At 43.2% G+C, this 24,520-nt stretch overlaps 1 protein-coding gene across 3 annotated transcripts in view; it reads right to left on the bottom strand.

Annotated features, from left to right (window-relative positions):
• Positions 1 to 823: 823 nt before the first annotated feature.
• Positions 824 to 24,520, bottom strand: part of LOC139551723 (2-oxoglutarate dehydrogenase complex component E1-like) — a 52,625-nt gene continuing 28,928 nt past the window's right edge. For 2 of the 3 annotated variants that reach the window (XM_071363005.1, XM_071363006.1), the window contains exons 5-23: positions 17,261 to 17,376; positions 17,005 to 17,159; positions 15,300 to 15,446; positions 15,020 to 15,110; positions 14,545 to 14,724; positions 14,185 to 14,313; positions 13,916 to 14,095; positions 8,755 to 8,907; positions 7,893 to 7,995; positions 6,163 to 6,291; positions 5,843 to 5,993; positions 4,612 to 4,739; positions 4,236 to 4,414; positions 3,896 to 3,967; positions 3,225 to 3,353; positions 3,017 to 3,089; positions 2,406 to 2,569; positions 2,119 to 2,273; positions 824 to 1,966 (exon numbers count right to left, since the gene is read on the bottom strand). In XM_071363005.1, the coding sequence (XP_071219106.1) occupies positions 1,846 to 1,966; positions 2,119 to 2,273; positions 2,406 to 2,569; positions 3,017 to 3,089; positions 3,225 to 3,353; positions 3,896 to 3,967; positions 4,236 to 4,414; positions 4,612 to 4,739; positions 5,843 to 5,993; positions 6,163 to 6,291; positions 7,893 to 7,995; positions 8,755 to 8,907; positions 13,916 to 14,095; positions 14,185 to 14,313; positions 14,545 to 14,724; positions 15,020 to 15,110; positions 15,300 to 15,446; positions 17,005 to 17,159; positions 17,261 to 17,376 (2,555 nt within the window). In that variant the 3' untranslated portion in view covers positions 824 to 1,845. Of the gene's footprint in view, positions 1,967 to 2,118; positions 2,274 to 2,405; positions 2,570 to 3,016; positions 3,090 to 3,224; positions 3,354 to 3,895; positions 3,968 to 4,235; positions 4,415 to 4,611; positions 4,740 to 5,842; positions 5,994 to 6,162; positions 6,292 to 7,892; positions 7,996 to 8,754; positions 8,908 to 13,915; positions 14,096 to 14,184; positions 14,314 to 14,544; positions 14,725 to 15,019; positions 15,111 to 15,299; positions 15,447 to 17,004; positions 17,160 to 17,260; positions 17,377 to 22,771; positions 22,817 to 24,520 lie in introns of all 3 variants that reach the window. The other variant, XM_071363004.1, reaches the window with a different exon arrangement.

Genomic DNA, 24,520 nt, shown 5'->3' on the forward strand with positions numbered 1-24,520 from the left:
TCAATGCTGCAGACATTTTTTGATACCCTTCCCCAGATCTGTGCCTCGACACAATTCTGTCTCGAAGCTCTATGGACAATTCCCTCGACCCCATGGCTTGGTTTTTGCTCTGACATGCACTGCCAACTGTGGGACCTTACATAGACAGGTGTGTGCCTTTCCAAATCATGTCAAATCAATTGAATTTACCACAGGTGGACTCCAATCAAGTTGTAGAAACATCTCAAAGACGATCAACAGAAACAGGATGCACATGAGCTCAATTTTGAGTCTCATAGGGAAGGGTCTGAATACTTATAAGCTGTCATCAAGGCAAAGGGTGGCTACTTTGAAGAATGTAAAATATATTTGATTTGTTTAACACTTTTTTGGTTACTACATGATTCCATATGTGTTAATTCATAGTTTTGATGTCATCACTATTATTTTACAATGTAGAAAATAATAAAATAAAGAAAAAACCCTTGAATGAGTAGGTTTGTCCAAACTTTTGACTGGTACTGTATATACTGAAGAAAAATATAAACCTAACGTTAAACGATTTCAAAGATTTTACTGGTTTACAGTTCATAGGGGCAAATCAGTCAATTGAAATAAATTCATTAGGCCCTGATCTATGGCCTGGGAGGAAAATGCCCACCCACTTTGGAGCCAGGCCCACCCACAGGGGAGCCCAGCTAATCGGAATGAGTTTTGATGACGTCACTATGTTTATTGGTCAAATTAACTGAGCACTGCTGACACACCCAAGATATGTTATTAATAAGTTATTAATATGTAAGATATGAGATATCTGAAAAGCATTTGAAGGCTCACACGATGACACCGACAATGTCTTTATTGAATGAATAAATGATTAAAGAATAAACATAGAACACTATACGAAAATAAATAAATCCTTTACTTAGTCCGAAAGAGATCCCCGCCAGACCAGTGGGCATTTTTACCTTGTCTCTTCATAAGTTACTAGCAAAGCTTATACACTGTTTTATATTGTATAATAGTAATTTCTCATCTCCCAAAAGTTTGTTTACATTTGGCACAGGAGGTGGAAGAGAGGGAAAAGTAGGGAGGAGGAGAAAATAGAGGGAGGTGAGTGGTCAAGAGGAGAGAAAGAAGAAGAGGGGAATGAAAAGAGATGATGAATGGGAAGAATAAATGAAAGAGGGTTAAAACACAGATGAGGAGGGGATGGAGAAGATGGAGAACGAGTAGTGAAAGATAGAAAGTGAGAGAGAGGAAAATGGAGAGGAAAATGGAGGGCATTCGTATGGTTGAATACATTCCTCTTAAAATGGATCCATGGTCAAACTGCGTGGACATTTCCCTCCATTGCTCAACAGTGCAAGAGGACCTATGGTCAGTCAGTGTGCGTATCAATGTATCTAAAGTCTGTCATAGCAGACAGTTCATAGTGTGTCTTGATATATAAATAATATAGAGAAACTGAATGAGGGTTCAGGGTATGTGTGTTAAGACTATCCAGTGTATGCTGGTTTAGGGATAAGAGTATGATGAAGGGTGTTGGGGTTAGAGTCTAGGGTATAAGTCTACTAAGACTCACATGTATACATTCAGGTTAAAACCTGACTAAAAAACAGTGTAACTTCAGCAGGTGAGGTAAGGGTAGTGTGTGGTGTATAGGTCAGTGGTATTCAACTCTTGCCCTACGAGGTCCGGAGCCTGCTGGTTTTCTGTTCTACCGGATAATTAATTGCACCCACCTGGTGTCCCAGGTCTAAACCAGTCCCTGATTAGAGGGGGAAATGAAAAAGAAACGCAGTGGAACTGGTTTCGAGGTCGAGTTTGAGGGGTATAGGGCATAGGGATTCTAGTATAAGTGTGTTAGGACTGCCCAGTGAATGCGTCCAGGTTAAAAGCTGTATCTAGGAAGCGTTGTAACTCCACCAGATGAGCTGCTTTGTTCCCTGTAGCTGGAGCTGCTGCTGGCCCACGACCAGCATACCTACACACACACATATACACACACACATACAAACATGAGAAAGAAGCGAGAACACATTTAATACAAAACACAACTCTTTGACCAGGTTTGATCAAATTATTCATTGATATCTTCCCCTGTGAGCAGGTGTGAGTGAAGGAGGCTGGTCGTACCAAACGGGGCGGGTGCGGTCGACGGTGGTGCGGAGGCGGGGTTTGACGTAGTCATAGTAACCCTGGTTCTTGTGCTCTTCCTGGCACCACACCAGGTCAGCGTTGGGATAACGACCTGTCTCCACCTTCACCTGGTCAAACGGGAAGGGAGAGAGCTGGAGGAGAGATAGATGAGGAGAGAGAGAGATGAGATTGGAAGTGTGTGTGTGTGTGTGTGTGTGTGTGTGTGTGTATGCCTGAGTGTGTGCACTGTACATGTGTGCGTGTATGCATGTGTGTGTGTATACCTGCTCTATGCGTGCAATGGCCACAGTATTATCCATGCCTCTGTTCTTGCGTTCTCGGGTCAGTTCATAGTAGACCTTCCCAGTACAGAACACAATCCTCTTCACCCCATCTGGCTTCTCACACACAGGACCACTGTCTGGGATCAGACGCTGGAAGTGGGTACCTGAAAGACACACACACAAACACACAGTATAGAAACACACACACGTACGGTACACACATGCACACACACACACACACTCATTCGTCTCTCATTGGTCTGATAAGCAGTATTTAAATAGTATTTGTTTTCTTTCTAATACTTGCCTGGTGCAATGGAACCCAATGGAATAGTCCCCAAAGTGCAACCCCCGCTCAGGCTCAGTCAAACGCTCAGCGCATTTGACTGAAAGCAAATACCATTTGAACTCAGGTCTGGTGACAAGCAGACACTTCAGACAATCGTTCTCATCCCGTTCCACCAGATATCTTAGCGAAGATAGCTTTGCTACCGAATAACTTAACTACACAGTACCGTACGTCAGATGTTAGAAGGAGCCATCGTAACCATAGCTAGCCTTCCGATCTCCTCGCCTTGCGAACCTAAATCCTCCCTCAATCTCTCCCTCACCTGGCAGCATGTCGTCAAAGCTGGACTTGGCATCAGGGTGGCGCAGCAGAGACTTGGGGGTGAAGACTATCAGCTGGAGAACAGAGAGAAAGGGAGAGGGAGAAAATAAGGGAAAAAGAGAAAAAGAGGAGAGATGTGTGTGTGTAGAGTGTATGTGAAGGATGTGCTTCTGTGAACCTGAATGTACGTGTGCGCGTGTGGCACTCACAGGCTTCCTGAAGGGCTGTAGTATTTGTCTGCGGAGGACGTGGAAGTAGTTAGCCGGTGTAGAGCAGTTGACGATGATCCAGTTACAGTCATACAGCTGACGCACAGCAAACTCCTCAGCAGAGAATTTCTATGCATGAGAGAAGGGACAGGTCACACACACACACACACACACACACACACACACACACACACACACACACACACACACACACACACACACACACACACACACACACACACACACACACACACACACACACACACACACACACACACACACACACACACACACACACACACACACACACCCCATATTATTACTTACCCTCTTGCTCTTTTGCACCCCATTATCTCTACTTGCACATCATCATCTGCACATCCATCACTCCAGTATTAATGTTAAATTGTAATTATTTTTGCCTCTAGGGCCTATTTATTGCCTACCTCCCTACTCTTCTACATTTGCACACACTGTACATTTTTCTATTTTTCTTTTCTATTGTGTTGTTGACAGTACGTTTGTTTATGTGTAACTCTGTGTTGTTGTTTTTGTCGCACTGCTTTGCTTTATCTTGGCCAGGTCGCAGTTGTAAATGAGAACTTGTTCTCAACTGGCCTACCTGGTTAAATGAAGGTGAAATAAAAAAATAAACACACACACACACTTACAGGGTATGCATCCGGGTCTTCATTACACATCTGCAGGAACCTCTCTGGTCGGGCCGACGAGTGCTCTGGACCCTGAGTATCATGGGATATGTAGTTTATCATCCATCCATTTGTGACAACAGACAATGTTCTTCAAAGCGAAGACAGACTTGTAGATGAGTGGTGGGAGCTGCAGTGCTATTCTGTTCTCAGAGACTGAGGCAGACGGACACACACACACACACACACACACACACACACACACACACACACACACACACACACACACACACACACACACACACACACACACACACACTCTGCCTCACAGATGGATGGACGGACAGACAGTAGTTCTTACCATTCCTTCCATGCCATGGGGTAGCAGTAGGACTATTCCGTTCTGTCTGACCCACTTGGCCTGTCCTGGGCAGATGAACTGGTCTATGATACACTGGGCTGTGTTGTGGAAGTCCCCAAACTGGGCCTCCCACAGAACCAGAGCATTGGGACTAGCCATGGCAAAACCCAGCTCGAAACCTAGAGGGGGGAGGAAAGGAGAGAGAGATGTTCAGGTCAGAAAGCATGAGGGAAGTAAAAAAACAGACAACTCCTCATAATGCTGTGGCATGCTGCACCGTAAAGACAGCTAAATAAAAGACTGCATCTGCATGTGTGTGTGCGCATGTCTGCGTACGTGTACGTGTGTGTGTGTGTGTGTATGTGTGTGTACTAACCCAACACTCCGTACTCTGACAGAGAGCTGTTGCAGACAGTGTATGGAGCCTGGTTAGGAGCGATGTGGTTCATGGGAATACAGATCCTCTTATCTACATTCTGGTCATGGAGAACATGGTGTCTGTGACTGTAGAGGGGGAGATGGAGAGATGGAGAAGGAGAGAGAGAGTTATGGGTAGAGAAAAGAGAGGAAGGGGAGAGGTAGAGGGGTGGGTAGAAGAAGCGAGGGAGAGACATGGAGAGAGAGAGTAAATACGAGTTACTATATCACCAAGATGTGACAATAGCGCTTCAGTATGGCACCCAGGTCTCAAAGCCCACCAACACAGCCAACTTGAGAAGATCCAACACGTGCAACCAAAATCATCACGGGCCCCACCTACACATCCTACGACTGCATGCAATGACATGGGCTTGCAGTCCTTGGAGTCCCGCCGCACCCACCTCTGCAGATTCTTTGTCCAGAAGCTTGCAAAATCCCAGGATTACAACAAATGGCTGCCTCAGACAAGAGGCCATGGTCAGTGGCGGATCTACCCGGTCCAGTCACAAACTGAACCTTCCCCCTACTCGGACTGACGGATACTACAACAGCCCTATGCCTTACTGTGTGAGACTGCTTAATGCTGCTTAAGTGTAATATTGTATACTACAGTGCATTCGGAAAGTATTCAGACCCCTTCACTTTTTCCACATTGTGTTACGTTAAAGCCTCATTCTAAAATTGACTAAATGAATGTTGTTCCTCATCAACCTACACACAATACCCCATAATGACAAAGCGAAAACCCTTTGCTATGAGACTCGAAATTGATCTCTCAGGTGCTTCCTGTTTACATGAATCCTCCTTGAGATGAGTCCATCTGTGGGACATTCAGTTATGTGGTAAATTCATTCAAAAAATGTCTAAAAACCAGTTTTTTCTTTGTCATTGTGGGGTATTGTGTGTAGATTGATGAGGGGAAAAACTATTCAATCCATTTTAGAATAAGGCTGTAATGTAACAGAATGTTGAAAAAGTCAAGGGGTCTGAATACTTTACTTAATTACGTAGGCCTACAGACGTATGCTGTAATTCAGCATTTAGCTGCAAATGTGTACAATTCCAATTAAAACTTAAATATATAATTCAGCAATGACAAATATCACATAACACTGTCAAACAAGAGACTTTAGTATGACATACAGTCATAACATTGACATAGGCTGTCGTAAGGGTGACATTAGTACCTGAAGGTTCCTCTCTCCACGTCCTGTCCGCTGAGACGTATGTGTGTTCCCTCCTTGAGCAGCGAGCCAAAGGCCATGTACTCTCCTAGAGCCCAGTCACACACACGCTGGCCCACCATCGCCGCACGACCCTTCAGTATACGACTCAGACCTGACACACACACACACACACACACACATATAAGGATATGTGAGCACGTACATAGGTTACGCTGTATTTGTCTTCCACAAGTATTGTGTGTGTCCACGCGTGTCTGTATGTGTGTGTACGGGTTTGTGCGCGCACTTGTGTGTTTGAGTGTATGTGCGTGGTTGTCTACCTCCATGTATAGTGAAGTCTTCCACAGGGACAGATGAAGCAATGTGTCCTATGTGTCCCAGCTCCTCCTCAGTCAGGCCTGTAGACGGACTGGTCATACTCTTAGGCTGGCCATCCATGTTGAAGAAACCTACACACACATTGATAAAAAATACACACTGTTAGTGTAGGCTTACACAGAGAATAAAACACACACACACACACACACAACCAGTCAAAAGTGTGGACATTTTCTACATTGTTTAACACTTTTTTGGTTACTACATTATTCCATATGTGTTATTTCATAGATTTTATGTCTTCACTATTATTCTACAATGTAGAAAATAGTAAAAATAAAGAAAAACCCTTGAATGAGTAAGTGTTCTAAAACGTTTGACCAGTAGTGTATATTCTATATTTGAGATTCTTCAAAGTAGCCACCCGTTGCCTTGATGACAGCTTTGCACACTCTTGGCATTCTCTCAACCAGCTTCATGAGGTAGCCACCTGGAATGCATTTCAATTAACAGGTGTGCCTTGTTAAAAGTGAATTTGTGGAATTTCTTTCCTTTTTAATGCGTTTGAGACAATTAGTTGTGTTGTGACAAGGTAGAGGTGCTATACAGAAGACAACAGTATTTGGTAAAATACCAAGTCCATATTATGGCAAGAACAGCTCAAATAAGCAAAGAGTTCAGAGGAGACTGCGTGAATCAGGTCTTCATTGTCGAATTGCTGCAAAGAAACCACTACTAAAGGACACCAATAATAAGAAGAGACTTGCTTGGACCAAGAAACACGAGCAATGGACATTAGACCGGTGGAAATCTGTCCTTTGGTCTGATGAGTCCAAATTTGAGATTTTTGGTTCCAACCTTTGTGAGAAGCAGAGTAGGTGAACGGATGTTCTCCGCATGTGTAGTTCCCACTGTGAAGCATGGAGGAGGAGGTGTGATGGTGTCGGGGTGCTTTGCTGGTGACACTGTGATTTATTTAAAATTGAAGGCACACTTAACCAGCATGGCTGTCACAGCATTCTGCAGCAATACGCCATCCCATCTGATTTGCGCTTAGTGGGACTATCATTTGTTTTTCAACAGGACAATGACCAAACACACCTCCAGGCTGTGTAAGGGCTATTTGACCAAGAAGGAGAGTGATGGACTGCTGCATCAGATGACCTGGCCTCCACAATCACCGACCTCAACCCAATTGAGATGGTTTGGCATGAGTTGGACCGCAGAGTGAAGGAAAAGCAGCCAACAAGTGCTCAGCATATGTGGGAACTCCTTCAAGACTGTTGGAAAAGCATTCCAGGTGAAGCTGGTTGAGAGAATTCCAAGAGTGTGCAAAGCTGTCATCAAGACAAAGGGTGGATACTTTGAAGAATCTAAAACATATTTTGATTTGTTGAACACTTTTTTGGCTACTACATGATTCCATATGTTTTATTTCGTAGTTTTGATGTCCTCACTAGTATTCTACAATGTAGAAAATAGTACAAAAAAAGAAAAACCCTTGAATGTGTGTCCAAACTATTGACTGGTACTGTATGCACTTACAATATATTGTAAAACTTAGGTTTACACACACACACACACACACACACACACACACACACACACACACACACACACACACACACACACACACACACACACACACACACACACACACACACACACACACACACACACACACACACACACACACACACACACACACACACACACACACACACACACACACCGGGCCAGGGTGAGTCTAGCCAGTGTTTGATGTGTAGAATCTTCTCGTCTTTGGAGCGGGCATGAGCCTCTTCACAGATCTTGTCATACTTGGCAATCTCCTCCTAGAGGGGAGAGGGTTAATATCGATTTAATGTTAAATTAAGTCATCCTCAACAACAACACCTTGGTACCTCATATCAATCAGCGAGTACATTCTATATAAGAACATTCTATTTCATATAAAGACAGAGGACAGAATATAATATCGAAGTAGAGGTTTGTAAGGGCTGATTATGCTACATGATGTCTATGGTGTATAGTATACACTGAGTGCACAAAACATTAAGAACACCTGCTCTTTCCATTACATAGACTGACCAGGTGAATCCAGGTGAAAGCTATGATCCCTTATTGATGTCACCTGTTAAATCCACTTCAATCAGTGTAGATTAAGGGGAGGAGACAGGTTAAATAAGTGTTTTTAACCCTTTAGACAATTAAGACATGGTTTGTGTATTTGTGCCATTCAGATGGTGAATGGGCAAGACAAAATATTTAAGTGCCTTTGAACGGGGTATGGTAATAGGTGCCAGGTACACCTGCTTGTGTCAGGAACTGTTGGGTTTTTTCACACTCAACAGTTTCCCGTGTGCATCAAGAATGGTTCACCACCCAAAGGACATCCAGCCAACTTGACCCAACTGCAGGAAGCATTGGAGTCAACATGGGCCAGCATCCCTGTGGAACACTTTCGACACCTTGCAGAGTCCATGCCCCGATGAAATTAGTCTGTTCTGAGGGCAAAAGTGGGAGTGCAACTCGATATTAGGAAGGTGTTCCTAATGTTTGGTATACTCAGTGTATATGGCAAAATATGTTACCTCGTACTCCTGTCTGGTGACAGCTCCCTCTGCTATGAGTTTCTCAGCGTATTTCTGAAGGACTCCTTTCTGCTTCTTGATCTGCTTGTACATCAGAGGCTGGGTGAACATGGGTTCGTCCATCTCATTGTGGCCGTTACGCCTGTAACACACCTGTAACACACACACACACACACACACACACACACACACACACACACACACACACACACACACACTAGAAGTCAGCTCGTTCATGGTTATGGCATGTTACCTGCAGGGGCTACATATATGGGTCTTTCTATAAATTAGGGTACCAGTGTGCATCTCTAGTTTGGAGCTGCTACAATTGTATTCATGGATGCCCTCCCTGAATGTATCTCATCGGAGATACTGTCTGAATGACAGTCAAGTGATAAAGAGCATGTGATTTAACAACAGCCTTAGTGCAGGAATTAATGTTGATCTGGAGGACTAACAGAACACTTTGGTGTCTGTTGTTACGGTGGTCAAGATAAATAGCTAAATATTTCAAACGGAGCAATCGGCAATGTTAAAACATCTTGATTATTAGTTTTTGAATATAAAACCCCAAAACAATTTGATATTTCGATGTTCAAATGTGGCTGGTGCACAGCCAACACTTCCTGTCTTTTCAAAGCAGGAGGTCATCCTTCTAACTCCATTCTATGAATCTATTATCAATTAATTAATTGATTAATAGCTGCCCATACCAAGCCACTGTGCAAGATAAGGTAATATTTCGACATATCTGCATATAATTGAGTGTGTATTGACTTATTAATGAACTGCTGCTACTGTAAATAGTTAGCTGACTGATATATCCTAGCTACCAAGCTAATCATTGGTAATCTTATTAAATTATGCTATACAGCCAAAACAACAGTATCTATTGCTAGACAAGAGATATGCCCTAGCTATAGGCCGTCTCATCGTTGTTGGTGATCAGGCCTACCACTGTTGTGTCGTCAGCAAACTTAATGATGGTGTTGGAGTCGTGTTTGGCCACGCAGTCGTGGGTGAACAGGGAATACAGGAGGGGACTAAGTACACACCCTGAGGGGCCCCAGTGTTAAGGATCAGCATGGCAGATGTGTTGTTGCCTACGCTTACCACCTGGGGACGGCCCGTCAGGAAGTCCAGGATCCAGTTGCAGAGGGAGGTGTTTAGTCCCAGAGTCCTTAGCTTAGTGATGAGCTTTGTGGGCACTATGGTGTTGAACGCTGAGCTGTAGTCAATGAACAGCATTCTCACATAGGTGTTCCTTTTGTCCAGGTGAGAAAGGGCAGTGTGGAGTGCGATTGAGATTGCGTCATCTGTGGATCTGTTGGGGCGGTATGCGAATTGGAGTGGGTCTAGGGTGTCCGGGAGGATGCTGTTGATGTGAGCCATAACCAGTCTTTAAAAGCACTTCATGGCTACTGACGTGAGTGCCACAGAGTTGTAATCATTTAGGCAGGTTACCTTCGCTTCCTTGGGCACAGGTACTATGGTGATCTGTTTGAAACATGTAGGTATTGCAGACTCGATCAGGGAGAGGTTGAAAATGTCAGTGAAGACACTTGACAGTTGGTCCGCGCATGCTTTGAGTACACGTCCTGGTAATCCGTCTGTCCCAGAGGCTTTGTGAATGTTGACCTGTTTAAAGGTTTTGTTCACATCGGCTATCAAGAGCATTATCACACAGTCCTCCAGCACAACTGGTGCTCTCGTGCATGCTTCAGTGTTGAAGCCTCGAAGTGAGCGTAAAAGGTATTTAGCTCGTCTGGTCAGCTCGCGTCACTGGGCAGCTCGCGTCTGGGTTTCCCTTTGTAATTCGTAATAGTTTTCAAGCCCTGCCACATCCAACGAGCATCAGAGCCGGTGTAGTAGGATTCAATCTTAATCCTATATTGACGCTTTGTTTGATGGTTTGTCTGTGGGCATGGTGGTCGTCGATGCACTTATTGATGAAGCCGATGACTGAGGTGGTGTACTCCTCAATGCCATTGGATGAATCCCGGGAACATATTCCAGTCTGTGCTAGCAAAACAGTCCTGTAGTGTAGCATCTGCGTCATCTGACCACTTCCGTATTGAACGAGTCACTGGTACTTCCTGCTTTTGTTTTTGCTTGTAAGCAGGAATCAGTAGGATAGAATTATGGTCAAATTTGCCAAATGGAGGGCGGGGGAAAGCTTTGTATGCATCTCTGTGTGTGGAGTAAAGGTGGTCTAGGATTTTTTATTTGGTAAAACTGATTTAAGTTTTCCTGCATTAAAGTCCCCGGCCACTAGGAGTGCCACTTCTGGGAGAGCATTTTCTTCTTTGCTTGGCTTATGGTCTTATAGAGTTGGTTGAGAGCGGTCATAGTGCCAGCATCGGTTCTGTGGTGGTAAATAGACGGCTACGAATAATATAGATGAGAACTCTTGGTAGATAGTGTGGTCTACAGCTTATCATAAGGTACTCTACCTCAGGCGAGCAATACCTCGAGACTTCTTTAATATTAGACATCGCACACCAGCTGTTATTGACAAATAGACACACACCCCCACCCCTCGTCTTACCAGAGGTAGCGTCTCTGTTCTGCCGGTGCATTTAAAATAGCACTAGCTCTATATTGTTCTGAATGTATTCATGTTTTTCATTCCAGCTAGTTAGATGTACAACCAATGACTAACTATAGGGAGGATGTCAGAGAACTGGCAGTGTGGTGCCAGGACAACAACCTCTCCTTCAATGTGAGCAAGACAAAGGAGCTGATCGTGGACTACAGAAAAAGGCGGGCCGTACAGGCTCCCATTAACATTGACGGGGCTGTAGTGGAGCGGGTCGAGAGTTTCAACGTCCTTGGTGTCCACGTCACCAACCAACTGTCATGGTGCAAACATACCAAGACAGTCGGGAAGATGGCACGACAAAACCTTTTCCCCCTCAGGAGACTGAAAAGACTTGGCATGGGTCTCCAGATCCTCAAAAGGTTCTACCGCTGCACCATCGAGAGCATCCTGACCGGTTGCATCACCGCCTGGTATGGCAACTGCTTGGCATCAGACCGTAAGGCCTCTGTAGAGGGTAGTGCGAACGGCCCAGTACATCACTGGGGCCAAGCTTCCTGCCATCCAGGATCTATACAATAGGCGGTGTCTGAGGAAAGCCCATAGAATTGTCAGAGACGCCAGTCACTCAAGTTATAGACTGTTTTCTCTGCTACCGCATGGCAAGTGGTACCGGCGTGCCAAGTCTAGGACCAAATTACCTTCTACCCCCAAGCCATAAGACTGCCGAACGATTAATAAAATCGCCACCGGACAATTTACATTGACCCCCCCTCCCTTTTGTACGCTGCTGCTACTCGCTGTTAATTATCTATGCATAGTCCCTTCACCCCACCTACATGTACATATGACCTCAACTAACCTGTACCCCCGCACACGGACTCGGTACCGGTGCCCCCTGTATATAGCCTAGTTATTGTTATTCTTATTGTGTTACTTTTTATAATTACTTTTTATTTTAGTCTACTTAGTAAATATTTTCTTAACTTTTCTTGAACTGCACTGTTGGATAAGGGCTTGTAAGTAAGCATTTCACGGGAAAAGTCTACACTTGTTGTGGTCGGTGCATGTGACAAATAAAATTTGATTTGAATGAAGGAAGGATTTGAATAGTAGACATGTAAATATATCCTGTTTACAGCAGGTCTCCAGCTGCCCAGACCTGTCTGATCAGCCTGATAGGGTGCCGTGGGTGTGTCCAGCTTACACCTGTGAAAATCTGTGTGTGTATAGCAATGGAATTAAACATCCAACCCATGCCTCAAGTGTTGTGCTGTCGGTCCACTACACACCCAAAGGGTTGTGGGGTCCTGTCCAGAAACACTCCCCAGCCCCTACCCCTAGACACTTGTGGAGATCTGAGAGAATTGAACAGGTCTAAGCAATACCACCAAAATTCCACCAAGCCTATCAGAGGTTAAGATGACGCTCTCACCATGTCACCACCCATCAATCCCTCTTAGATCTCCACAAGTGTCTAGAAGTAGGGGATGCGGGTTGTTTCTGGACAGGTCATGGGTATTATGGTAGCTCAGTCGGTCAGTCAGCCAGTCTGGCACTGTCAAAACATTTGAATAGCTGTCAAATACTTGCTTCCTCTGTCCTTGGGAGAATTTCTATTGCATTTCCTTGATTCGTTGCATCCTCTCTCTTCATCTCCGTCTCAAAACCCATTGGATGAGAAGGTCAGAGGTCCCTCCTCTGTCACCTTCTTATCCGATGGGTTTTGAGAAGGAGGCAAGGGGAGAGGATGTGAGGAATGAAGGACATGCAATTGAGATTCTCCCCTTGTTTCCTCCATTCCTCACCTCCCTCTCAAAGCACATTGGGGGAGAGGAGGGAAGGTTCCTCCCACTTTCGAGGAGTTGCATGGAGTGGAGGAAACAAGGACAGAGGAAGCAAGAATGTGACGTCTAGTTTTCACACACATGCATGCACACACACACACACACACAATACTTGAAGAGTTTACTGACTATAATGATTTCATTATTGGTAATTATTATTGCCAATGATTTTTTGACAGAGGCCATTCTATTATATTATTGCATTAAATTATATAAACTATACAAAAATACAGAAACGCATTCTTCTGGAATGTTTAGCATGGCTATAAATGATAGAGAAGGCGACTACAACACAAACAGACCTGCTACTTGGCATGGCAAAGAAAAATGCAGTGTCCATGTTTCATGTGACATTTTGAATGATCTGTAGATGTTTTGTTGTTGCTAGGAGTTATGGTCTCATTTTGCCTACCTAGACTCTTATTCCTGTAAATACACATGTGAAGATGCAAGAAAATCCTATTTAAATGTACATAAAGCCTTTTCTTTTTACCCTGATGTCACACATTAGTCCCTTTATTTATAGAAAGTGTCAATGATGACTGTTCGGTAAGTCACTAAAGGTGTCTGCTTAATAACCCTATTATAATTATCATCTCATTATGACCATTACAAACACCTGATCAGGAAACACATACACGTTTCTTATTGGACAAGTTTCTAATTGGTCACAAACGTTTTCACACCATTTTTTAGTAGTCCCTCCCTGGTTCAGTCTGTTTTCCTCTGTTTCATGCCTAATGAACACCACCCTGGTCAGGAAACACACACTCACCAGGTCGACGACTACGTCCTTGTGAAAGGTTGCCCTCCACTCGGCGGCGACATTACACACGTACATGACAGCCTCGGGGTCGTCAGCGTTGACATGGAAGATGGGGGCGTTGACCACCTTGGCCACGTCTGTAGGGTAAGAGGATGACCTCGCCACCCTGGGGTCGGTGGTGAAACCAATCTGCAGGGTGGGAGAGAGAAAAGAAGGAAGTTAAATTAAGGGAAGGGTGTGTGTATGCATGGGTGCCTACGCGCACGTGCATGTGTTACCTGGTTGTTGACCACCACATGGATAGTGCCATGTGTGGTGTAGGAGGGCAGGTCAGAGAGGTGGAAGGTCTCATAGACAACCCCCTGGCCTGCAAACGCTGCATCACCATGGAGCAGGATGGACATTACCTGGAAATACACACAAACAGAAATATAAATAGACAGACAGACAGACAGACAGACAGACAGACAGACAGACAGACAGACAGACAGACAGACAGACAGACAGACAGACAGACAGAGACAGACAGACAGAGACAGACAGAGACAGACAGACAGAGACAGACAGACAGACAGACAGAAACCAAAAAACATACAAATCCATACACAGTCTGTCTGTCTGCCTGTGTGTGTACTTACCCTGTTGCCTTCTGTGTCCCCGCAGTAGAACTGCTCAGCCTTGGTCTTTCCCTGCACCACAGGGTCCACAGCCTCCAGGTGGGAAGGGTTAGCCATGAGTGACAGTGTGATGTTCCTATCAGTGACCCGGTTGATCCTCCGGTGCCACATCCCCAAGTGGTACTTCACATCTCCAGAACCCTGAGGGGGGAGGGGGGGAGAAAAAGAGAGGGCAGGTGAATTGTAAGAGTATAACTTCTTCATTTTCTTTAGCTTCTGATATGGAAGATTTTTTTCATGTTATTCACTTTCCATATTGTGTTACCAGGGTCGTGATCTTTACGGTACGCAATGGACAACATTTGAAAAAAAATTGCAACAGAAAACGAAAATCAGTGTTTCTTATTGGACAAAGTCCCTCCCTGCTTCAGTTATTTCTTTCCCCGTTTGGTGGTTAATGAACAGGACCCTGCTCTCTGCTAGCTGTAGGATTTACCTCATCAGCAGCCTCAAGCTTGGAGTCAAACTGACAGAAGATCTGATCCAGCTCCTTACGGATCACATTAGCCAACACATTCAACCTCCCCCTGGAGAGATAGAGCGAGAGACAAGGGTGGAGAGAGGGAGAACAACTTTCAGCTACGCTACGCACTGGGCAGCTTGTGATTGGTGTGTATGCGGTAACAGTACCTGTATGGGGGGCCTATGATTGGTGTTTCCATGGACAACTCTGCCTGTGGGGCAGCCTGTGATTGGTGTTTCTGTGGTAACAGTACCTGTGAGGCATGCCCATGATGATGCTCTCCACTCCGTTCATGCTGGACTTGTCGATGATGGTCTTCAGGGCCGGGATGAGAGACTCACAGCCCTCCAGGCCAAAGCGCTTCTCTGATGACCATTTCCTCTGCAGGAACTCCTCAAACCTTGCCAACAGGAAACAGGAAGTTAAACATATGAAACAGGAAGTTAAACAATTTCAAATAGCCCTTTCGCTCTATGCATTTGTGGAGATCTGAGAGGATTTGATAGTTGTAAGTGTTACGGAATCGATTAGACAACCTTCTGTTACACTACACTCACTTTGTCTAGGGGACCTAGGCTTGCCTAATTGTTCTGTGACATGACTAGGTGTGTGCTTTAGCGTGAACGTAGAAGTGTCCGGACCGTGTTGTATGTACATGTACCCAGGAGATAGCAAACTTACCGAGTTCAGGGCCAGCTCCGTCTTAACCTCTTGGTCGGCCAGTCCAAGAAGGTTATTCATGTTCATGGTGACAAAATAAATAGATGTACAAAAACCAACCTACAAAAAGGCATGCCCAACTAAAGAGGTTAACTAACACAAAGAAACAAACAAAGGCCGTCTGAGAGGCTTTGGTCCTACTCTCTCTCTCACTCTCTCTCACTGAGAGGAGGACACTTGAGTAATTATCAAGGCTTTTGTGAAGTAACACTTGCAACTCTGAAGATAAACAGTGCATTTACATTCAGTAATCTTGCTCTGATTTGTCATCCTGAGGGTCCCAGAGATAAAATGTAGCATAGCTTTGTTTGATTAAATCCATTTCTATATTCAAATGTAGGAACTGGGTTCTAAGGTTTGAACCCCTACTGTTTCTGGCCCCACACCGATCCCGACCGGCCATCTAGATGTAGGGAAGCTAATTTCCATCATGTATGACCTTCCTGGGAGTGTGTAAACGTACATTTTTTATTACCATATCATTTTTGTATGTTCTCTATAGTTATGTACTTGAAAATGTATCAATTGACTAATTCGGCACATTTGGGCAGACTTGATACAAAATTTTGTGCAGTATTGCAATGCTTCACTGGATCAATCTGAAACTTTACACTGCTAATCTAAATTGCACCTAAACTCCAATATTATATCATGGACTTTCTCTTGCATTTCAAAGATGATGAAAAGAATAACAAATAGGAAACGCATGTTTTTTTTGTTTGGATTATCTTTTACCAGATCTAATGTGTGATAGTTTTCTACATTCATTTCACATTTCCACAAACTTCAAAGTGTTTTCTTTCAAATGGAATCAAGAATATGCATATACTTGCTTCAGGTCCTGAGCTACAGGCAGTTCGATTTGGGTAAGTCCTTTTAGGCAAAAATTTTAAAAAAGGGGTACGATCCTTAAGAGGTTTTTAAGATGAATGTACTAACTGTAAGTCGCTCTGGATAAGAGCGTCTGCTAAATGGCATACATTTCTAATGTAAGGCTTCCTGGCAGAGCACATCACTTAAACCGGTTGCTGCTGCCATCTGGGGATGAGGTGTGGAAGTGTAGTATGTTGTCCAGCTATGTGCATCACACTAAACATATCATGGCACAAGAAATATGGCAAAAGCAATATGCTTATGCAATAAACTGTCTTTGTCTTTGTGACATTTTTTGTAACCTGCACAATTGGTAAATAGGCACACACTACATTTTTTTATGTGAAACCGGTGTACAGACAGACCTGGTGGATCGAACCATTCTGGCTAGCAGGGTCCTCTTCTCCTCCAGGGTGAACTGCATGATGCCTGGCCTCTCAAACTTCTGTCTGATCCACTGGCACTGCTCCAGGTCATTAATGAACATGAACTCTACTCCAATAGACTGACAGTACGCCATCTAGAGGAGAGGAGAGGTCAGTGCGCCTGTGTGTGTGTGTGTGCGCATGTGTGTGGGGAGTTTTTAGCAAGCAGTGAGTGAGCGCAACGTGTCGGATCTACCTCGAGGCGCTGTATGATCTCTCGGAGGGGCAGAGTGCTCTCGCTGCCCCCTATAAAGGTTGTGGTGGGGAGCCGGAACACCTTGTCCAGGTCGGACTCATCCAGACCATAGAACTCTGCCATTGTTACCATGTAGATTGGAGGGGGGGGGGGGTATAGAAACATAATAGACAAATGGAGAGAGGAAAAGGTGATCAGAGAGTTAGAGAAAGAGAGAGAGAGATGGAAAAAAGCAGAAAGAGAGGGAATTAGTGGGAGAGAGGGGCATACAGAAGGCTAATTTAAACATCAAAATGACAGACATGATATCTAGAGAAACCCACTCTATATTTGAATATCAAACTTATACAGACATCCAAAAAAGCGTAACATTGATTGGTTAGTTTGATGGCCACAAGCAGGGTTATTGCATTACACGAGATCGACGGGAGAGACAGAGCATATGAGCGAGAAAGAGGTAGAGCGAGAGAAAAAGAAACAGCAAGAGGTGATGGTGAAATATCAATGTCAGCAGTAACATGAAGAAGAGTGGTGGGGAGAGATGGAGGGGTGACAAAAACAATTCATTTTCTGGAATGAAGGGGTAAGTGATGATGCAAATACAAAATGGTGGCAAGGAATGGCGTGAACGTGAAAGGCTGTCTCGGAGTCCGCAGAGTCCCACTATAGTGCCTTCAGAAAGTACTCATACCCCCTGACTTTTTTCACATTTTGTTGTGTTACAGCCTGAATTTAAAATAGATTAAATTGCGAATTTGTGTCACCGCCCTACACACAATAGCCCATAATGTTAAAGTGGAATTATGTTTATAAAAAAGTTTAGAAATTGTGACTCGTTTCTGGAAACTAGGCATATGTCGCGTGTAACAGTTTAACTTTAGTCCGTCCCCTCGCCCCGACCCGGGCGCGAACCAGGGACCTTCTTCACACATCAACAACAGTCACCCACGAAGCATCGTTACCCATCGCTCCACAAAAGCCGCAGCCCTTGCAGAGCAAGGGGAACCACTACTTCAAGGTCTCAAAGCGAGTGACGTAACCGATTGAAACGCTATTAGCGCGCACCACCGCTAACTAGCTAGCCATTTCACATCCGTTACACGCGCATCACTACTTCACAGGAGAGGCATTGGAACGTAAACATTTTTATCAAAATGTGTTTTTTGGCAGAAATGCCTTCTGAAACATAAACTTTCATGTGCCTTAAATCACAAACTTGTATGCCATCTGTAAATACAAATAAAATAGTTAAATTACGAGCCTAGTTGGTTTAGCCATGGACAAAGCCAGGAACCTTCCCGCTAGCCATGATTGGCTGAGTTAATTGATGGGCTGGACATGCCGAGAGATGAGTTTGGATTGGTCTGCCATGTAGCAGACTTCTGTCTATAACATGAGCTGCTCAGTAAGTGTAGGTAATCCCTTCTAACGCTGCTTTTTTAAAGGATGTCACAAAGAATTGTAAAAGTGTTGCTAATGCTCTCCACTTTCTGGAGGACCGAGTCTTGAAATCAGTGGAATGTCCGGTGGAAGCAAAGTATGATAGCTAAGGAGATTCTGGTGTTTGATTGCAAATATGTGGAGGGAGTCAAAAAGAGAACACACAGAAGGCTGTTATGTAAAACACCTGTCTCCAGATTACATCTTCAAATTAAGGGCAACTATCTGTTTCAGAGAGGGACAAGCGTTCATCCATGTATACGACTAAGAGAGTCTATTTATCTACATTTTAAGATCTTATACGTTTCTAATTTGGTCAGAAAGTCGTTTTCATTGCAAGTTAAAGCGTACTGTTAGCTAGCTAGCTAACGCTAGCTGGCTGGCTCGCTAGCTAACGTTACGTGTGTGTAGTAATATTATTCGTATCTCAGAGCATTGCTAGTAATAGCCGAATGTTAGCCAACTAGCTAACATTGAACCTAGTTGGTTAGCTTTAGCTACCTTCAGATTCATGCAGGGTAGTAACATTATGAGTTGGGACTATGGTTAATTGTTTAGCTAAACAAAAAACTCCACTATGCAAGTAACCATTTCACTGTACCGTTTACACCTTCTGTATCCTGTGCATGTGACAAATACATTTTGATTTTACTTGATATAGTGTGTGTTTACCAGAGACAGTAATGTGAAGAACAACATGACCTGCACCAAAGACAAATTAGGATATACAGTTAGGTCAAAGAGACGGTGTTCAAGTTCTCTGGTAGAATGCCCTGATTTTATTTTAATCACACTCACAACCATAAGCTATTTTCTGTAATTAGCTTGCCATTAACTTGTAAATAATGATCTTGTTGTGAGTTTATTTTCCTGAAATAATGAATACAAATTAGCTAAAGTTAAGACATTGTCAGCTATATGATATGCTCATTATTTGAGCTGGCTAGCCAGCTAACTTAACGCTAACTTAGTTTTGAAATCTTTGGTTGTTTAGCACACAACGACCATACTCACTCTGTTTAGCATATGGCGTCACATGTGAATCCTTAAAGAGATGGGTGGGGCTAAGGCTTAAAAGGGTGTGAATGATGCTGAATGGGTGTTAACAAAGAAGAGCTGTCCAGTAGGTGTACCAAACCATTCAAGGGCCATTTTCTCAAAAGCGGGGTAACAAGTTTATCAACTTTAAAAGCAGAATTACTTCTGCTTTGTTCCTAATTGTTCCTAATTGTCCCTAATCTGTAGTGTCTGATATACCATGCTCTAGTCTCTACTTTTATCCAATGTAAAAAAACACAATTTCAAATGTTGCTACATAAGATCGAATCGAACCGGTCAGTCACAATTAATTAAAAATGAAAAGCTGAAATGTCTTGAGTCAATAAGTATTCAACCCCTTTGTTATGGCAAGTCTAAATAGGTTAAGGAGTTAAAATATGCTTAACAAGTCACATAATAAATTGCATGGACTCTGTGTGCAATAATAGTGTTTAACATTATTTTTGAATGACTACCTCATCTCTGTACCCCACTCGTACAATTATCTGTAAGGTCCCTCAGTCGAGCAGTGAATTTCAAACACAAATTCAACCACAGACCAGGGAGGTTTTTCAATGCCTCGCAAAGAAGGGCACCTATTGGTAGATGGTTAGAAATACATTTAAAAAGCAGACAATGAATATCCCTTTGAGCATGGTGAAGTTATTAATTACACGTTGGATGGTGTATCAATACAACCAGTCACTACATACAGCGTTTCCAAAACTCGGTCCTCGGGACCAAGAGGGGAGCACGTTTTGGTTTTTGCCATAACACTACACAGCTGTTTAAAATGATCAAAGCTTTATGATTAGTTGATTATTTGAATCAGCTGTTTAGTACTAGGACAAAAAGCAAAATATGCTCCCCTTGTGGTCCCTAGGACCAAGTTTGAGAATCCCTGCACATACCCAACGCATGTATCTTTGTAGTGCTCAGTTGCCAGAGAGGAAGGAAACCACTCAGGGACACAACACATCACGAAGTACCACTCTGGGAGACAAATGCGCCTTTCAGCAGGTCAATAACCTAAAACACAAGGCCAAATATACACTGGAGATGCTTACCATGATAACATTGAATATTCCTGAGTGGCGTAATTACAGTTTTGACTTAAATCAGCTGTGTAGCAATGATCAACAACCAACTTGACAGCGCTTCAAGAATTTTTTAAATAATGATGTGCAAATATTGCACAATCCAGGTGTGAAAGCTCTTACCCAGAAAGACTTACAGCTGTAATCGCTGCAAAGGTGATTCTAACATGTATTGACTCATGGGGTTGAATACTTATGTAATCAAGATATATTAGTGTTTTATTTCTCATAATTTTCTTTACAAATGTTAGAATTTTTCTTCCACTTTGACAATTTTTTATTTTAATACAGATTATTTTGTATTAGATCGTTGACACAAAATTACAATTAAATCCATTTTAATCCCAACTTGTAACACAACAAAATGTGGAAAAAGTCAAGGGGTGTGAATACTTTCTGAAGGCACTGTATGTCTGTTTTTTATTGAAATGTTCCACTGCCATATGTAATGCTTGAGTGTGTAAAGTCTAGGAGCATCGCTAGCATCAGTGCTGCACTGATGATCTAAACAGCTGTTTCTGTTATGTTCAAGTAACTGTCCAGTCTTTCCAGATTCCTATAAAATACGACCTATGGTTAATTACAATATGATTTAAATAGTTTTCCTTCCAAAAGCAGCATTTAGGTGTTTGAATGGTGTGGACGAACTGCGTACCCCTAACAACAGAATGGTGTAGGCATATACCCACCATTAAAAATATTCATGCGAGTAGACCGCTGATTGGCCAGCTCAGCCAATGAACCAACATGACATCATGTTCTATTAGGAAATAGCAAGTATTTTTGAAACGGTCTGTCTGAGATACAAGTTTGAGGTGGGTTTTTTAAAATGTTTTTTTATTTTTTATTATTCTTTGGCCACAAACGTGAGTATAGGATGAGTCAACAACACTATTTGGGTATGAGTTAACAGAATATACATTTTTTGAAGATATATTTTCACTGGACAGTTACTTTAACAGAACGACTATAGGTCAAAGACTATACTTTAAGCCAATACATGTATAATACACTTCTTATTACAGAAGAAATCTTATAGCGTGTAGATGCGTGTGTTTGATTTCCTAGTAGGTGTATGAATAACAGTCCAAACCTCAATGGATTGACTCGGCACAGCACAGAAATTACTTAACAGGATTTGACCTAATAAAACACACACCATCACCCAGCGCGCACGCACGCACGCACGCACGCACGCACGCACACACACACACACACTCCCCTAATATGACCTTGTGTTAATAAAAATACAACAAGGCAGCATTCTCTAACACTCTGTCACTTGTTTTAATAGAGACTGGGGGTAATCCAGCCAAGCAGATGAAATCTAATCCAAGTTAAAGAGTTGAGGCAGCCGGAGAGACATGTCTACACAGCCTTCTCACTGACCCTGAGGACACACATTTACATTTTAGTCCTTTAGCAGACGCTCTAATCCAAAGCGATTTAAAGGAGCAATTAGGGTTTAGTGCCTTACTCAAGGGCACATCGGCAGATTTTTCACCGAGCTGGCTTAGAGATTCGAACCAGAAACCTTTCGACAATTGGCCCAACGCTATTAACCGTGATTACTTCAGGAAAAGAAACTTGGGACTACTTTACTTCTACAATAAACTGCACAAAGAGCTACCGAGAGATAAAAGAAGAGCTAAGAACTAGGGAACTATCCTACCATCACTCATCAGTGGGACTTGGGAAACATCACCTGACACTACAGAGAAATCCTTAGGTCCAGTTCGGAAACCAATACTGTGACCTGATCCCTAGGCCCTTGCTTCTCCATCTGAGAGCGTAGTCTTAAGGGCATAGACAATAAGTACGTAGAGACAGGGCCATGGTATGGGTTTGGAACCAGGGCGCAGCAGCAGCAGAGCTGTAGTAGAGCTTAAAAAGGTAGAGGATCCTGTATATTGTAGTCTAGGGGCTGTGTCCATACCTTCAGCAGTGAGATCATACAGGCGCTCTTTATACCCAGAGAGGTCTGGGGGACACAGAGAGAGACACACACATATGGGTTAGTGGAACGTACGCACAAAGTGGTTGGTGACACGCACTCACGCACACAAACACACACACATATTCTGGTGCACACCCACAGATGTCTCTCAAACTCACACACAAACCCAGATATTTCCCTGTTGACATCAGCTAAAAGTGACAGCCAGTCAGTCAGCCAGTCAGACACACTACTGAAGCTCAACAATACCAGTTTGAGACACACAGAACCAAAGGATAACCCTTTGAAGAACCCTTTTCGGTTCCAGGTAGAACCCTGTTGAGATTCATGTAGAACCCTTTACACAGAGGGTTCTACATAGAACCCAAAAGAGATCTACCTGGAACCAAAATGAGTTATCCTATGGACAGCCAAAGAACCCTTTAGGAACCCTTTTTTCTAAGAGTGCAGAAGAGAACTCTTTGACCCCAACACCACTTAGCAATAGGCCAACTGTAAATTCCATGTAATCACATTTTTTTAAACTATGAAACCCTTTCAGTACACACACACGCATATGCACTCACACATACACACTCTCAGTGACCATTTTCTGTCAGAGATTATAACCTAGAGATTACCCAGGCAGGAGGAAGGGGTGATTAGATAACAGTATGCCTGGAAACTAGTGATGCACCGATATTACATTTTTGGCCGATACTGATATCAGATATTTTCCTTGCCCAAAATAACCCGATACCGGAACCGATAACCGATATTTAAAATTTTAGCGGCCTTTTAAGCATTCTAGTACAGTTAAATAGTTAACACACACGCATGGACGCAGCGGTCTAAGGCACTCCATCTCAGTGCAAGATGCGTCACTACAGTCCCTGGTTCGAATCCAGGCTTTATCACATCCTGCCGTGATTGGGAGTCCCATATGGTGGCGCACATTTGGCCCAGCGTCGCCCGGGTTTGGTCGGGGTAGGCCATCATTGTAAATAAGAATTTGTTCTTAACTGACGCCTAGTTAAATAAAGGTTACACACACACACACACACTGACCACACTGACCAAATAGTTATTTTGTTGGCATTTACGTATGTCCCCATTACCAGTAAAACATAATCAAAACCTATTTCGTTCACTTGCTGTGCCGTTTCGTTGTTCATTTGTTCAATCGTTTCATTCTCAACCAGGATTTCTCATACTATGGAATGTCGTTTGGATGCCGTGCCAAACAAGCTTGTTGACCAATCAGGACCTGAATATGACTGCACCTCACATAATAATTTAACGCATTCAGAATTTTTTTACGTAGTTATTACACATTGATTACACTATCACTCGTATTTCATATGTCACAACGATTCATCGATACGTTTGCTATGATGCTGGTAAAGTTGTCTCGCGCACCTACAGTGCTGGTCATAAAAGAAAAGCTAGCTAGCTCATAGATGCAAACAATGTTCTTCCCCAAAAACATAGCAAAACGACATAATCTGTTCCAGTAGCTATAGTTACCTAGCTAACTATATTGCTAGGTGTCATCATCTAAAATAACCCTAATTTATAAGACAGTTCTTATTTGATTAATGGTGGTCGGACCCATCTATGTAAAGCTAGCCACAATAAGGATTAGCCACAATAGTGAACTTTGCGGTTAGCCTTCAACATAAAAGTATGTCATTGACAGTGATGCAAATGAATACAAATAGTAGAATTATACCATACTTGAATAGATCA

This window comes from Salvelinus alpinus, chromosome 24 (genome assembly GCF_045679555.1).
Source record: "Salvelinus alpinus chromosome 24, SLU_Salpinus.1, whole genome shotgun sequence".
Taxonomy (NCBI): domain Eukaryota; kingdom Metazoa; phylum Chordata; class Actinopteri; order Salmoniformes; family Salmonidae; genus Salvelinus; species Salvelinus alpinus.